Source organism: Ambystoma mexicanum, chromosome 7q, assembly GCF_040938575.1.
Source record: "Ambystoma mexicanum isolate Mex_15411 chromosome 7q, UKY_AmexF1_1, whole genome shotgun sequence".
In the NCBI taxonomy this organism is placed as follows: domain Eukaryota; kingdom Metazoa; phylum Chordata; class Amphibia; order Caudata; family Ambystomatidae; genus Ambystoma; species Ambystoma mexicanum.
The window spans coordinates 301743056-301756478 of record NC_090941.1 but is presented as its reverse complement, the minus strand read 5'-3'; the positions used below and the strand labels follow the sequence as shown (position 1 = coordinate 301756478).

Genomic DNA, 13423 nt, shown 5'->3' with positions numbered 1-13423 from the left:
TTTTTAAAACGAATTATTAGAGTGCCATCTGCATTAAGCGCACACCGCTGTCTGAAAATAAGTGGGGCTTTACTTAAGACTTGTCGAATATTCTTTGAAGGGAGTGTATATCTTTTAGTGACCGTGTTTCTTAACTGCTTAACCTTAGCGCCTGTGTGTTTTACTAGATGTGGTTTTAAATAAATAATGATATCTCTTTTACACCAAGCCCTGGTCAGTGTTTACTTGTTCTACTGTGCTCTTTTGACCTATTGTGAATACTCTGTATACTGCCTAACTCTTCTTGAGGGAAGTCTGACTGCTCAGCCACAGCTACCAAGTGAATCTGTGTGGTACAGACTGCTACCAAGTGGGTTTACTGCCAAACACCTGTAGTCCTAAATCTTTTGCAGTGGTCCCAGATGGAACTGCACAGGTTTCTGCCTAACACCAATGACAGAACCTGAGCCATTTAATTCCTGTATTGAGATCTGGTCGAGGGTTTCCTGGCTGCCTGGATAATGCGCATGTTATCCGCAGAGAAACTCAGATGCTCTAAAGACTTGAACTCAGGCACCATGCCGCCAAGCTGAGCTATTGTGGGGAGGGTTGCCACATCTGTTGTTCCCCTTGCTGAAGAAGATCGGGAGTTACTGGTAACCTGATTGGCAGATACACCGACAGGTGTTGAAATTCTGAGAACCAAAACCTGGCCGGCCACCACGGGGCTATCAGTAGAAGGGAACAGTTCACAGAGTTCTTCAACTTCCAAATTGCTCGATGAACTAGAGGTGGGAAGGCGTAAGCTCTCATGTTGTGCCATGTAATCTCGAGAGCATCCCCCAGAGAGGAGGCTCCAAGCCCCCCTCTGGGGGCATACTGAGGAAGCTTCTTGTTTACTGCCGTGGCGAAGAGGTCCACCTCCGGTGTACCCCAACGCGAGAAAATCTATGAGAGGACCTCCGCCTTCAACTGCCACTCGTAGATGACCACTGTCCGCCAGCTGAGGGCATCCGCTGTGACATTCAGCTGGCCCGGGATGTGCACTGCAAGCAGCCAGACACCATGAAGCACGGCCCACTCCCAAATCTGGATGAACAGGGACTTTGTTCCCCCTTGCTTGTTTATGTAATACATTGATACCACATTGTCTGTTCTTATGCGGACCACCTTGTTGACAATGAACGGTCTGAACGCCCTGAGCGCTAGGAAGATCGCCAGAAGCTCCAAATGATTTATGTGCAGGAGCTTGTCCTGAGGCGACCAGAGGTCCGAGACCTGAAGAAGATCTAACGTTGCACCCCACCCGAGGAGGGAGGAGTCCGTCGTGATTGTCACCGTAGGGACCGGGTCCTGAAACCCCGGGCCCCCAGACAGATTGCTGAGAGATGACCACCAATCCAGGTCCACTCTCATGGAATCCGGAATCATTATCCGCATGGAATCCGGATCCACTGCCTGACGCCATGAATTTCAAAGGGCCATCTGGGTCCGTCTCATTTTGAGACGAGCAAGAGGAAGAGCCAGTACACACAAGGCCATGAGGCCCAGAAGCCTCTGGAACCACCAGGCCGACATGCTCTCCGACGGCGCAAACATCTGACACGTGGACAACAGATCCGCCATTCTGTCCCCGGTCAGATACACTCTGCAGTCGATCATGTTCCAACGAAAACCCAGGAAGATCAGGTCCTGCGAGACCGCCATGGAGGATTTCCGCTAGTTCACCGACAGCCCAAGATGGAACAGGAGCTGAAGGAGAGACTGGAGGTTGCCCACTGCTGCCAACGGACAAGGGCTGCGTAAGAGCCAGTCGTCAAAATAAGGATACACATGGATACCCTGGAGACGAAGATAGGCCGCAATCACCGACATCATCTTCGTGAAGACATACGGCGCTGAGCTGAGGCCAAAAGGAAGCACCCGAAACTGGAAGTGCTCCTCTCCCAAAGAGAAGCGGAGGTATCTCCTGTGTGGATTCCAAATCAGGATATGCATGTACGCATCTTGAAGCTCCACAACGCTGAGCCAATCGCCCATCTGCATAGAGGAGCGTATCTGGCTGGGCGTGATCATCTTGAATTTCTCTTGGGGTAGGAAAAGATTGAAGTGGGAAAGGTCTAGGATGGTGCGCAGGCCAGCCTGGTTGGGTTTGGGCACCGTAAAAAGCCGGGAGTAGAAGCCCTCCCCTCGCTCCCCAAGGGGAACGGGTTCCACAGCTCTGAGGTCCAGAAGTTTCTGAACCTCGGCCTTGAGGGAGGTTGAGCCCGACAGCTGAAAAGGAGGGTTGAGGGGTGAGGTAGAGGGTAAAGGCAAGCAGAAGCCCGCTCGAGCGACTGACGAGACCCATCTGTCTTCTGTGATGGTCTGCCACGCCTCCCAATGAGACGCAATGCGTCCTCCCACCGGGGTCTCATGCGAGCGCGGAAAACCCTCATTTGGCAGGCTTATCGGTGGCGGTGCCACCTGAACCTGAGGAGGCGGCTGAGGAGCGGGAGAAAAACTGCGTACTCTGTTGTCTACGGTGGTTATTCCCCGCAGGAGTATCCACTCTGCGAGATTTGCGGTCGAGGAAGCCCCTAAAACCAGAGGAAGGTCGACTTTGCGACAACAGACTCTGGGATTTGAAAGGAGCTTTGACCAGAACAGACAATGATTTAGCCGTCTGAGTGCTATCCTTGGTTTTGGTGAGCTCTACATCAGTAAAAGAATGAAAAAGCTCCTTACCATCGAATGGAAGGTCCAACACCTTGTCTTGCACTTCCTTAGAAAATTTAGTGGCATGCAGCCACGCCTGCCGTGAGGTATCAACCCCAAGTATCAGGCCCCGAGCCGAGGTGTCTACGTGATGAGCCGCAGCCTCCAGGAGATCCTGGGCAAAGACCCTGGCATTGGAAGGCCTCCTTTGAAATCTTCCAGCTTCTCGACCGGGATGTGCTCCTCAAACTCCGACAGACCTTTCCACATCCGCATGTTAGCTCCCGCCAATATCAATTCGCCATTGGCCTGCCTGAGCTGCAAGGCCGAGTTGGCAAAGATTTTCCTCCTGAGGGAGTCGAAGAGCTTGTCCTCCTTTCCCAGAACTTGAGTAGCCGTCGTGGAAGAGGATGCTGCAGGCCTGGACTGCAAAGTGGCCACAGCCACCACTGTGGAGGAGGAAGGCGGACAAGACGACAGGGCCACCTCTTCCGAAGAATGCAGCCTGTACCTCACGTCAATCTTTTTATTGACAAAAAGTCCCGAGTGTGGCTTTTCCCAGACTCTTCAGACCTCGGCCAGAACGTCCTTCTGCAGGAACAGGCCGGTACGCTCCAAAGGAGACAGGGTGAATGCCCCAGAAAGCACGCCCTCCTGCGGAGTGGGTGCCTCGGGCACCGGAACATCTAAGAAACTCATCATGTCCAGTACCCGGTCATGAAAGGCTCTGATAGAGCGGGGAAGGTCCTCCTTGTCCTGATCGCCTTGAGGGTCATCTGACAGGTCAGGATCCTGCTGAGCCATGTCAGACACTGCCTTGTCCACTGGGGACAATGAGGCAAAGGCGGGAGAGCAGGGGGTGCACCACGGGCAAGGGAGGCCCCAGCGGAACGGGTGGAGCCGGAGGCGCCGGTGGACATATCGCCTTGAAAAGCCCTTTGAAATATTCCCTCATGGGGCCGGTGCGCATAAGCGCTTGAAATTTACCGAAAGAAGCATCCTCAGGAGATTGTTTCGGGACCTGAGGAGGCCTCTCATGAGGTGGACAAATCCAGGGACGTAACGGGGAAGGGTGCCACTCCGGCCCCTCCACCGACGTATCCACATAAATCAAAGGAGCTGCCCCCGCGGGCAACGAAACATTGTGCGGAAGAGGCATCCGGGTGTTCCAATCATAAACCGGCCAGTAAGGATGCGCATAAGGGACCTTAGGTTCACCCAAGAGACCAAGCCCTACACCAGAAACCGATGGCGTAGTTGTAGGGCTAGCACCTAAAATGGCCACCGTGGTCGTGGCGGGAACGGGCGCCATTTTGTCCTCATCTGAGGGGAACTGTGGCACGTGAGGAAGTGAGGCAGGGGTCCCTGTCGATGGATCAGGGGTCTTAATCTTCGCCTTAACATAAGGAACCTCGGCCGAGCCAGTACTATGAGGCCTGGAATATTTTTGGGACATACCAACCGCCAACTGAGCCTTCGAAGGCATTGCCGGTAAAAGAAGAACTTTGCTTCTTTGCCCCCTCAACAGATCTGGTGTCACCACAAGAGCGGGAACGGTGCGCTTTCACCGACAAAGCATTGACCGGCCTCTCAGAACTGTTGGTAGCTTTGCCTCTGTACGAGGGACCTCGGACCCATGCCCGATAACAGCCTTTTCTGCGCGGGCCTCAAACATCCGTTCGGTAACTATAAGACCAGCCAAGGCCTTGGGGCGCACCCCGGTTTTGTTTTGTTTTTGAGGGAAGCCGACAGAGGCCTCAGAGCGAACTCCGGTAGCCCACGACTCAGTAGAACTGGGTCTACAAACAGCCCCCACAAGAAGGGCCTCGGAGCGTACTCCGGTGTTCACAGGCCCCTTACGGAGACCCTCGGAGAAAACTCCGGTAGAATTATTAGGCCCAACGGGCACCTCAGGGCGAACCCCGGTAACAGAGCGATCAACGCCCCTCCCGGACCGAGAGAAAATCGGGAAGGTATCCCCCGGTCGGGGTGCTCTGAAAAGTAAAGAACTTACCGGGCGTTTTTTCTTCTCGTCGATGAACGCCTCAAAATGCGAAGGAGGAGTTCATCGGAACACCTCCTCCCACTCCTCCAACCGACGTTGAAGTGCCTGGACCGAAAGGGAGTCACAGTAAAAACAGGAGTCCCAACGGTGATCCGGACCTAAACACTCTAAACAAAGAGGATGGGGATCCACCCTCGCGAAGCGACGGTCACACGATGAACAATCTGGAAAGTCTAATTTGAAAGACAGACAGACTAGTAAACGAACGCTAGCGAGAGCCAGAGAGGAAAAAAGGGAAGAAAATCTTCCGAGGATGCAAGTGCGTCCGGCCCCGATCAAGCAGAGAAAAAGGACTGATGGGCGATGCGTGGGGCGGAGCCAAAGTGGGCGGGGTTAAGGCCGCGTGCCGGGCCCCGCGCAGGAAAGAGAGGAGGGACACATTTTTGAAAAAAATGTGGATGCTTTTTACAAAGTGCTCCGGTCCCGTCCCACAGGACGGAGAGATGTCCCACAAGTATAGAGGAAAGGGGACGGGACGTAGGAGTATTAGCCTTTAATCTTAAGCATTCATTAGACATACAAGCGATATCTGGTCTTGGGTGCCATGGCCTCAGCTATCTGGACTCAAGGTACTGACGACCATATTTTACACAATTAAACCCGGTTTATCTGTGCAGCTCCTTCTGGAATAATGCAAGGCTCTCACCTAATGACTGTACCAAGGAGTCTGTAGGCTATGCAATTAAAAATTACTTGGCAAGTGCTTGGGCGACCGGCCACGTTTGTTCATGGACACCACAGTCCAGGGTATGGACAGCTACCCTGGGCCTTTTGCAGGCCTGGAAAACAACAGCGTATCCTTGGGCATCCCACCACGAGAGGCTTAAAGGCTTAGTAGCACCACAAACAATGAGGCCTCTAAGTAGATTGCACTAGGGGAAAAGGTGCGTGAAACATCAGTGGCACACATCAGAGCCATAGGTAATGACGTTTGGCCTAGCACCATCGATCAGAATCCCTGAGGGGGGAGAAAGTTTGTAAATCAGTCATTGGTGCCAAAAGAGGACTTTCCAAAACATATAGTGTAGGCCCAAAAACTGTGTGCCCTTGTATTTAAAGTGACATTTAAAATATGTCAAAACTTGCAGAAACAAGTAGCCTATGGTACAAATTAGAATCTCAATACATCAAAGTTAAAATTGAGGATTAAAATGCTTTTTATGGAATAAAAGGTAATTCCCATTCACAATGGGGGTATTTCTTAGGCAAATTCAAATCTATTTTTAATTCGGAAAAAATATGATGTAATCCATAATTCTTTGCAACTAGTAATTCATGGAAATTATGATTAGGATGGGACACTAAAATTAGAGCTCCTTCCTTTGGCACTGCCCTGCAGGTACAGCTGATCCAAAAATATCCATGGAACTAGGCATGCCAAAGAAGGAGACAGGTGATGCATCGATTTCCTTTTTGTTGTAAGTAGTCCGCTCTGTCAGGAGTAGTTGCCTGTTTTAATGGAGTAAAAGTGCCTGCTATGCCGCTCATCAGTAGGATTCAAGGAAGTAGGTCACAATTATTAAAGCATACAGTTTATTAGCCCTTTAATACATTAACAAAAGTATGGTTAACTCTTTACCCGTCATCTGTAGTAATGGAAGCCTGGCCATGTGAACCACAGTCACTGCTGGGTCCAGATACTCGAGCCCAAGCAACATACCACCAGCCGGCTTGTAAGAGTACTGGCTCGTCAAACATCATTGCATATTTCTCTCTAATTTTGTTCAAAAAGGAAAAAAAAAGAGAAACAATTTAAATATAGACTAGGAGTCTAAAATTAAACACGAGGTGAAACAATATATAATGAAAAAATGCTGCAAGTAGGACAAAGGGTTAAGCTTTGACTAACTTTTCGACAGTTTGGTTCAGGCATTAAGTAAGCAACCAGGTGTTGAAAAAACAAGACACTTCAAAGAACACCACATGTACTACCCTTCAAGGTAAACCAGAAGAGTACAAATACAATTTTCAAAAGCGAAGATATCCCAGCCACATAATAAAACCAATATAAGTACTGTCTACTGCATAGTCTATTGCATAGTTTTTAGAGGATGATTATAATCAAGTCATTTTAGCAATTAAAATTATTACTTTTGTGTTTGTCCATAACTTGTTTTAACTGGTCCTCCCAGGTGTTCCCCTGCTCCTCTAGAACCATTAAGGACAACATCTCTCTTGCCAATTCTTGCAATCACGTTTTCGCCACTGGCTCTTTCCCTCCATCCATCCATCCATCCATCCATCCATCCATCCATCCATCCATCCATCAAGCACTCCCTTGTGCACCCTCTCCTCAAAAATCTGTCTGCTGACCCTGTCTGCCTGGCTAACTATTGCCCCATTTCCACACCCCCTTTCTGGGTAATCACCTGGAGAAGTTGGTCCTCCTCCAACTGATCCTTCAAATTGAACTCGCTGGTTGCCTCCATAACCATCAATCTGGATTCTGGGCATCCAAAGACCAGCTCGCAAATCTTGACTAACTCTCCTCAATCTCTCCTCTGCCTTTGACACAGTCAACCGTTCTATCCTCATAAAATGGCTCTGTGAGACCCTTGGCATCACGGATAGGACACTGGACTGACTGATTTCCTTTCTCATTAATCACCCCTCCCAGTTGAAGCTGGGCCCTTACTCCTATACCACTTCATTCTCTACCTACGGCGCCCCCCAGGGCTCTATCCTATCGCCATGGCTCTTCAATAGCTATCTTGCCCCCCCCCTTGCTCACCTGATCTCCTTCTATACAGTGTTACACTGATGACACAACTTTCCTTCAAACTTCCTCCTACTACCTCCTCTTCTCTCGTCTGACCGCTATGCAGGCATGGTGTGCAGCCAACGACCTCTGTCTTAATGCCAGTAAGATGGAGATCCTTCTTTTTGTTACTCCTACGCCCGGTTTCCCTCCCACCCTCTGGCCGCCCTCCTTGGGCACTCCATCTTCACCTTCCCCCGAGGCGTTTCTCCTTTGCTTCACACTTTCCACTTCTCCCCCCTTCCATGCACTTTTCCCCTTCCCCTCTCCCATGCACTTGCACGTTCTCAATGTCACCGGGCCTAGTAAGATCGTTATTTTGTTCTCCCCTGTTCCCCTCCCTTGCCTTGTTGCGCTCTGAAACACTTTTGTACGAGCGCGATAGAAGTAAATTATCAATATCATTGAGTCCACACAGAGCAACACCAGTAATTGCAGTTAGATAGTAAGCATATACAAGCAGTTATTTATTAGGCCTTTAGTTGTACCTTAAGTGCATAAAAATCCCTGAAAAGTATTGTCACACACAACCTTATAAAACATATATACATATTCAGCATTAGGAGAAAATATATTTTATATATATATATATATATATATATATATATATATATATATATATATATATATATATATATATATATATATATATATATATATATATATATATGGGATACATTACTCACCGTAATCGTATTTCTGATGCTTGTATCTGCTTAGATTCACATGCTGTGCATAGGCCGACATCTAGTGGAAGCTGCGGAGTATTACAGTTTGTTTTTCGAAAGTCGAAAATGGGCATCGACACAGGCGTGCCAGTAATACTATCCCTAGTGTGACGTCCACTGTACCCAAGATCCCTCACGCGTGTAGGATCCTCAGATTGTATTTTTTTTTTTTTTTTTTCTGACATGAGGAAGCATGAGGAGTAGCGTGAGTACAGATAATCCAAGCAGATAGACAGAAAGGTAAGACTACAAGCAATCATGCGCCTTCTCTCGGAGGGGAGGAAGGGTGGGTCGCATGTGAATCTAAGCAGATACAAGCATCAGAAATACGATTACGGTGAGTAATGTATCCCTTCTGAGGCTTGTGGAATCTGCTTAGATCACATGCTGTGCATAGATTAGCGAGCAGTACCAGAAGAAGGAGGTGGGATGTGAGAAGGGTCATGAGCAAAACAGGTGTCTTAGAACCGCTTGTCCCACTTGTGTATCTGTCTTGGAATGAGTGTCAATGCAGTAATGCTGAGTAAAAGTGTGAATAGAGCTCCAAGTAGCTGCTTTGCAAATGGTGTCGAGGGGAACATTTGCAATGAAAGCCAGAGTGGCACCAATGCCTCTAGTAGAGTGGGCCCTTGGCGTAAAAGGCAGAGTCTTTTCAGAAAGAGAGTAACAGCTGTATACAGTTGATAATCCACTTCGAGATAGCGCCCTTAGAGACGCGATCCCCCTCTCTGCCTGTAGCTACGGAGACAAACAGTTGATCTGTTTTCCTTAGCGGTCTGGTTTTATTTACATAGTATAGGACCGCCCTACGCACATCTAGGGTGTGTAGTTTCACCTCAGCCGAGCTTTGCGGGTTTTGGAAGAAAGCCGGAAGCTCGATGGACTGGTTTACATGGAACTTGGATATGAATTTAGGTGAGAACCTAGGGTGTGTGCGTAAAACCAGTTTGTCCTTGTGGATAGTAAAGAAAGGATCCTGCACTGACAGAGCCTGAATTTCACTGACCCTTCTTATGGAGGTAATGGCTACTAAGAAGGCCGTTTTATAAGTCAGGTGTTTGAGACTACTTTTATGCATGGGTTCGAATGGGGGTCCCATGAGCTTAGCTAGCACCACGTTGAGGTCCCATCCTGGCGGTGGGTTCGAAATAGGAGGGTGAAGTCTCTTTACTCCTTCCATGAAGGCTTTAACCACTGGTACTTTCCACCACGAGACCTTGTTATGGGATGTGGTGTAAGCCGAGAGGGCTGCCAGGTGTACTTTCAGCGAGTTAAAAACCAACCCTGCATCCAGCAGGTGGAGCATGTATGTCACAACGTTGGAAGGAGTGCAATCAACCGGGTTGATTTGTTTATTCTGGCACCAGATAACGAATCTTTTCCACTTATCAAAGTAACAGTGCCTTGTATTTGGTTTCCTGGACTCCTTTAGAATGTCCATACACCTCTGTGGTAATTTGAGATGTCCAAACTCTAGGACTTCAGGAGCCATGCTGCTAGGTTCATAGAGTTGGGTTCCTGATGCACTGTTCGACCCTGTTGCTGGGACAGTAGGTTGTACCAGGCTGGGAGTCTGATGGGCTCGCACACCGCCATCCTGCGTAGGTGTGGAAACCATGGTTGTCTCGCCCACATGGGAGCAACTAGGATGAGCGTCATCGATTCCTTGTTCATCTTGTACACCACCTTCCTGATGAGAGGAGTTGGTGGAAAAGCGTACGCAAACATCCCTGACCAGTTCATCCACAGGGCATTCCCTTGGGAGTCCGGCTGGGGGAACCTGGATGCAAATCCTGGGCATTGTTTGTTTTCGCTTGTGGCGAATAGGTCTATAGTGGGGAAACCCCACTGAGAGAAGAGATCTTCTACTACGTTTCTGTGAAGGACCCATTCGTGTTCTTCTGGGAGGGAGTCTCTGCTTAGAGCATCCGCTAGGGAATTGAGCTCCCCTGGAACATGTTGTGATGACAGGAAGATGTTCCGTCTGAGTGCCCATATCCATATTTTCTGGGCAAGCTTGGACAGATTTGGCGAACGAGTCCCCCCTTGCTTGTTCAGATAGAACATGGCTGTCGTGCTGTCCGTCCTGATCTGCACCGACAAGTTCAGTAGATGGGGCTCGAACGCCTTTAGCGCTCGGAATACTGCCAGAAGCTCTAGCAGATTGATGTGGTTCTTGGCTACTGAGTGAGACCAGAGACCCTGAGCTGTGTGGTGGAGATGGTGAGCTCCCCACCCAGTCAGGCATGCATCTGTAGTCACCACGGCTTGTACTTCGGGATCGTAAAAGGGTTTCCCCTTTGCGAGATTCTCTCTTGTCCACCAGTGTAGGCTCTGTACGAGTGTTGGCGAAACGACCACTAGATTGTCCCAATGACCACTTGCCTGAGACCACTGTTTCGCCAACCATTCCTGCATGGGACGCATGCGCAGACGCGCGTGGGGGACCAGGTAAATGCATGACGCCATCATGCCCAGTAACCGCATAGCTTTGCGTACTGTTATCTGTTGACCTGACTGATAATGCGGAATTTGCAGAAGTATATTCCGAATTCTCTCTTCCGAAGGGAAGGTCAATCCTTTCTGAGTATCTAGGATAGCTCCTAGAAACTGTTTTGAGGTGCTTGGCACCAGACTTGACTTTTTCTCGTTGATAGAGAAGCCTAATTCGTGGAGGAGGTCGATAGTCCTCTGAATGTTTGACCTGCAAATTCCTGGGGTTTCCCCCGTTATGAGCCAGTCGTCCAGATAAGGGTACACCGGGATTGCCTCCCTGCGTAGGTGTGCAGCCGCCACCGCCAGTACCTTGGTGAATACCCTTGGTGCTGAAGCTATCCCGAAGGGCAGTACCTTGAATTGGTAGTGGCGACTGTCCACCTTGAAGCGCAAGTACTTTCTGTGCGCTGGGAGCATGGAAATATGAAAATAAGCATCTTTCATATCCAAGGTTGCCATGTAATCCCCCTTTTTTAGGAGGGGGATTACCTCTTGTAGCGTGGTCATACGGAATTTTAGTGGCTTGACATACTTGTTGGCAGGCTGTAAGTCCAATACTGGGCGCATTATCAAATCTTTCTTTGGCACAAGGAAGTAAGTTGAATAGATACCCTTGTTTACCTGGTGTCCTGGGACGAGTTCTATCGCGTCCTTTTCTAGCAGAATGGCGATCTCCTCGAGAAGGATCCTTTGATGCTCTAGGGAGTGCACTCTTTGTCGTGGAGGATGGTTCCGGGGACGCTGCAGTAGTTCTATACAATATCCTGCGGATACTGTTGACAGCACCCATCTGTCTGAGGTGATCCCTTCCCAAGCCTGGGTGAAGGTGGAAATGCGTCCCCCTACTGGGGTTGCGTGACAAGGGACCCTGAACTGAGCGTCACTGTTTTGGTGGAGGCGTGCCACCTCCCTTGTTGGGGCTGCCTCTGCCTCTTCCACGACCTCTCTTGTTACCCCTGCCGTAACTCTGGGTAGACTGCTGGTTGTTATTCCATTGTGTACCCTGTCCCTGGGCATAGTTGCCTCTTTGTGAATTTTGGCCGCGTGGGCGACGAAAATTACTGTTCCCCCTCTGGTTAGGGGGTTTGTTGGTAAGCTGGCCAAGGGATTTGAGAGTCTCATATTCATCTTTGGCATTTTTAAGTGCGTCTTCGACCGCTTTCCCAAACAATAGGTCGGGTTCCACTGGCTTGTCTATTAAAGAAGCCTGGGTTTCTGTCTTGAATCCCGACTGCCGTAACCACGCATGTCTCTTGATAACAGTACCTTCTGCTATCAATCTCCCTGCGTTGTCAGCGGCGTCGAAAGTTGCTTTTAAAATGCAACCAGACACGGCTCTCCCCTCTGCCGAGATCCGAGCCAGCTGGCCCTTTAACGGTTCTGGAGCAGAGGCAATGAGCGCCGCGACTTCTTCCCATTGATGGCAATTGTAACTAGCCAACAGGGTGGTGGAATTCGCAATCCTTGCTTGTTAGGCGGACGTTGAGGCTACCTTCCTGCCAAACCCGTAAAGTTTCTTGCTCTCCTTGTCGGGAGGAGCTTCTGATGAAGATAAGGGCGTGCCAGCCCTTTTTCTAGTGTTGGTAACCACTAGGGAATCTGGTTTAAGATGTCCCCTTATATACAGAGGGTCAGACTGGGCTGCCCGGAAAATCTTTTCAATTCTGGGGTTGACAGCTCTGGTGAGGTTAGGATTCACCAGGGAAGGATCTATTCTTCGTTGGATGGATTTGAGGATAGGGATGGTCTGAGCGACCGGTCTCCTCTCTCCTACAAACTCCTCCGCGAAGTCCCTTTCCTCCTGTACACCGTGGGTGTCGATGTGGAAATGTTCCGCTGCTCGAGCGAGAACCTCGTTAAGGAGGGGCTGGTTATCAACTGGAGAGTCGGTAACTGGGGCTTCGCTTTGTACTGGGGAATCTACTCTGTAAATTTCCTGCTCATCTTCTCCCTCCTCCAGGTCCTCATCCTCTGCATAGTAATCTGTCCCGGTTTGTTCTTCCATAATTTCAAACTCCTGGTCCTCTTCAGGGAAAACTTGTCCCTGGTAACTGGGGAGTGGAGTAGAATATGGAGTGGAGTAAGGCTGAACCTCGAAGGGTTCAGGTCTTTCGAACCGGGGCTTTTTACTTAGCGGGATAGGATCGGAGGAGCCTGAGGGTGTGGCCCCTTGAGGGTTATATGAAAGAAAATGTTCTGGGTTCTTATTATAAAAATCAGCCAAGGAAGACATCCTAGACATAACCCTGTCTATGTCTTCACTGGACCATTCCCTGGAACAGGGTATTACTTTAGTAGGTGATGATTTATGGGACTTTTCAAGGGTAGACTTGTGTTTGCTTGTCTGCCTAGGGTGAGAGGATGGCTTTACAGGAGTGGAAGGCTGTGCTTTCCGCTGTTTCCCCCCCTCCCCGTGCGTGGAAAAATGTTTTCCCTGTCCCTTGGAGGCCCCAGAGACTTTCGACGCCTGGCGCCGAGGGTCTGGAGAGGTATCTGTGTGCTTCGGGCGTGGGGCCTCACTGGTGTTAACCGCGGTCTCGGTAACTTGGAGCGCGGCCTGGGGGTGGAAGTCGTCTTCGTCTCCCGACGATCGAACTTCCGTTAATGTGTGTAGCGAGGCACTCTTGGCAAGAGTGGATGATTGCCTTGCGTCGTGAGGTGATCTCGATCGAGAGCGCCCAGAGGACACCGAGTCGGACC

General features: G+C 49.7%; 1 protein-coding gene across 12 annotated transcripts in view; it reads right to left on the bottom strand.

Moving 5' to 3' along the window:
* Positions 1–13423, bottom strand: part of MYCBP2 (MYC binding protein 2) — a 3160061-nt gene that overhangs the window by 2166332 nt on the left and 980306 nt on the right. For all 12 annotated transcript variants that reach the window (XM_069639721.1, XM_069639717.1, XM_069639718.1 and 9 more), the window contains one exon: positions 6321–6455. In XM_069639721.1, coding sequence (XP_069495822.1) covers positions 6321–6455 — 135 coding nt within the window. The remainder of the gene's footprint in view (positions 1–6320; positions 6456–13423) is intronic.